Here is a 1950-nt window from a genome sequence, read left to right on the forward strand (position 1 = left end):
ACCTTGTCTGAGTAGATGGACATGCGGGTGGTCAGCCCCAGGACAGGGATGCGGTAGAAGCCAGCTGTGTAGGAGACGGGGGTGGGTGTGAAGTGGTCATTGGGGGTGGGCGGGTGACTGACGAGGATTGCGTAGACCTGTGGACAAGGGGACAGAGTCAGCTCAAGTGAGGGTAGGCAGGCACTGTGCCGGGACCACCAGCCAGAAACAGCAGAGGCAGAGGCTGAACTCAGCAAGCTGGGGGGCATCCAGGGGGCACCATTTGTGCACACACAGCCACAGGGTACACACCCAAAGGCAGGGGAACAAGACCCCATTACCACCCTTGGGATATAGATGAATCAAAGGGTGAGTCGGAGGTAAAGCAAGACTCTAGGGCCCACGCAGAGAGGACAGACCACCTCGTGCTTCCCTTTCCTGTCCCCCCTCCCCTCACACTGCAGGGGCTGCCCTGACAGGGATGGCAAAGTCCTGTCCCCTAGCTATACCGGGCACCCCCAAAGTAGGACGCAGCCCCTAAATGGGCTGGGGAGAAGGCTGGTCCTAACTCAAGCTGACAGCCACACCCAGGCCGTCCCTCATCACGGGTCAGAAATGGATGGAGCTGGCACTCCAAAGATGGAGGGGTCTCCGGAAGATCTACATGGAAAGTCACAGTCCAAGTTGAAGCGGGAGAGGCCAGGCAAGGGGCCACCCAGAGGCCTCGGTCCCCTTGCGGGCATCTGACAGGGGCGGGCTAAGCTTGGCTGGGTTTGAACAAGACCCAGTGCTGACTCCGAGTGCTGACCTCATCCTCACAAGAAGGAAGGGAGGCCTTGGGCACAGCCCTGCCTCCTGCCTGGACCAGGTGGGGGCAGGAGCGGGGTAGGCAGCTTGGCCTCACATTAGAAGGACCTGTGTCTGTCTCAACTCTGCCTGCTCCTCTCTGAGCCCAATGGAACACGTGACTTAAACCACTGGCCACAGAAGCATCAGCCCTGTCCCATGGTGCTCTGGGCTGGGGCGTGGGAGCAGCTCGTGATGTGGGGAAGGGGAGATTTCAGAGCAAAGCTCTGAGCTGTTTGAACTGGTTTGCCCTCCCCTGGCCCTCACCTCCAGTCTGCACCCAAAGGTGCCCGGTCAGTGTTTATGTAATCATGTGTGCGTGAGACATAAAGGTCCATGAGTGAGCATGTGCTGGGACATGCATGTGCCTACCATGTGCCCCCAGCATGTCTATATTTGTACGTGCGTTTGGATGCATGATTTGGTGTGTGTGAGCACACATTTGCACGTGCACCTGAGTATCCCGAGCAGTGTGTGGCACACGAGTGTGCGTGTCCAGGGATGTGCACGTGGGGGACAGATGTGTGTGTGAGTGAGCGTATACAACCGCTTGTGTACTGCTGGTGTGCAGGAGTGTGTGCTAGTGTAAGGCTATGCCTCTGTGTGCACCGCGTGGGTGTCTACGAGTGCCTGTGTCTGCCAGCTGAGCAGGCGTGAACTGCACGCGCAGGAGCCGTCTTGCCTCTTACATAAAGTGCTGCAGTGCAGAGATCCTGCGGCTTCATTGGGATTCAGCAGGCGGCGCGGCCCAGGGGCGGACAGCTCCGACAGGCAAAATCCCAGGAGTCGTGTCCGCCCCCGGAGCGCGGCACCGGCTGCCAGTGGCCCCCATGCTGTGATCTGACGACTCCCACATGTGCTGTTTCCAGTCCCACCCTACAGCACACCCTGCGCCAACACCTGGGCCATCTCCCATCTCAGGCAGACCTGTGGCTGGGGGAAGGGGAGGGAGGAAGGGAAGGAGAGCTAGAAGCAGAAACAAAGGTGGCCCCAGGCCCCATCCTGTTTAAAGCCCTACAGTGCCTGTTTGTGACTGGGACAGGCACCCCTGCCCATAAGCCCGGGTGCTCCCACCCCCCACGTGCTGATGAAACACACTGCCAAATGCCTGTCACACGTCTGCAC

At 59.4% G+C, this 1950-nt stretch overlaps 1 protein-coding gene across 9 annotated transcripts in view; it reads right to left on the bottom strand.

Annotated features, from left to right (window-relative positions):
* Positions 1 to 1950, bottom strand: part of GRIN1 (glutamate ionotropic receptor NMDA type subunit 1) — a 23400-nt gene that overhangs the window by 20716 nt on the left and 734 nt on the right. For all 9 annotated transcript variants that reach the window (XM_011369906.2, XM_011369903.2, XM_011369904.2 and 6 more), the window contains exon 2: positions 3 to 137. In XM_011369906.2, coding sequence (XP_011368208.1) covers positions 3 to 137 — 135 coding nt within the window. The remainder of the gene's footprint in view (positions 1 to 2; positions 138 to 1950) is intronic.

The sequence above is a fragment of the Pteropus vampyrus genome, unplaced genomic scaffold (assembly GCF_000151845.1).
Source record: "Pteropus vampyrus isolate Shadow unplaced genomic scaffold, Pvam_2.0 Scaffold157, whole genome shotgun sequence".
Taxonomy (NCBI): domain Eukaryota; kingdom Metazoa; phylum Chordata; class Mammalia; order Chiroptera; family Pteropodidae; genus Pteropus; species Pteropus vampyrus.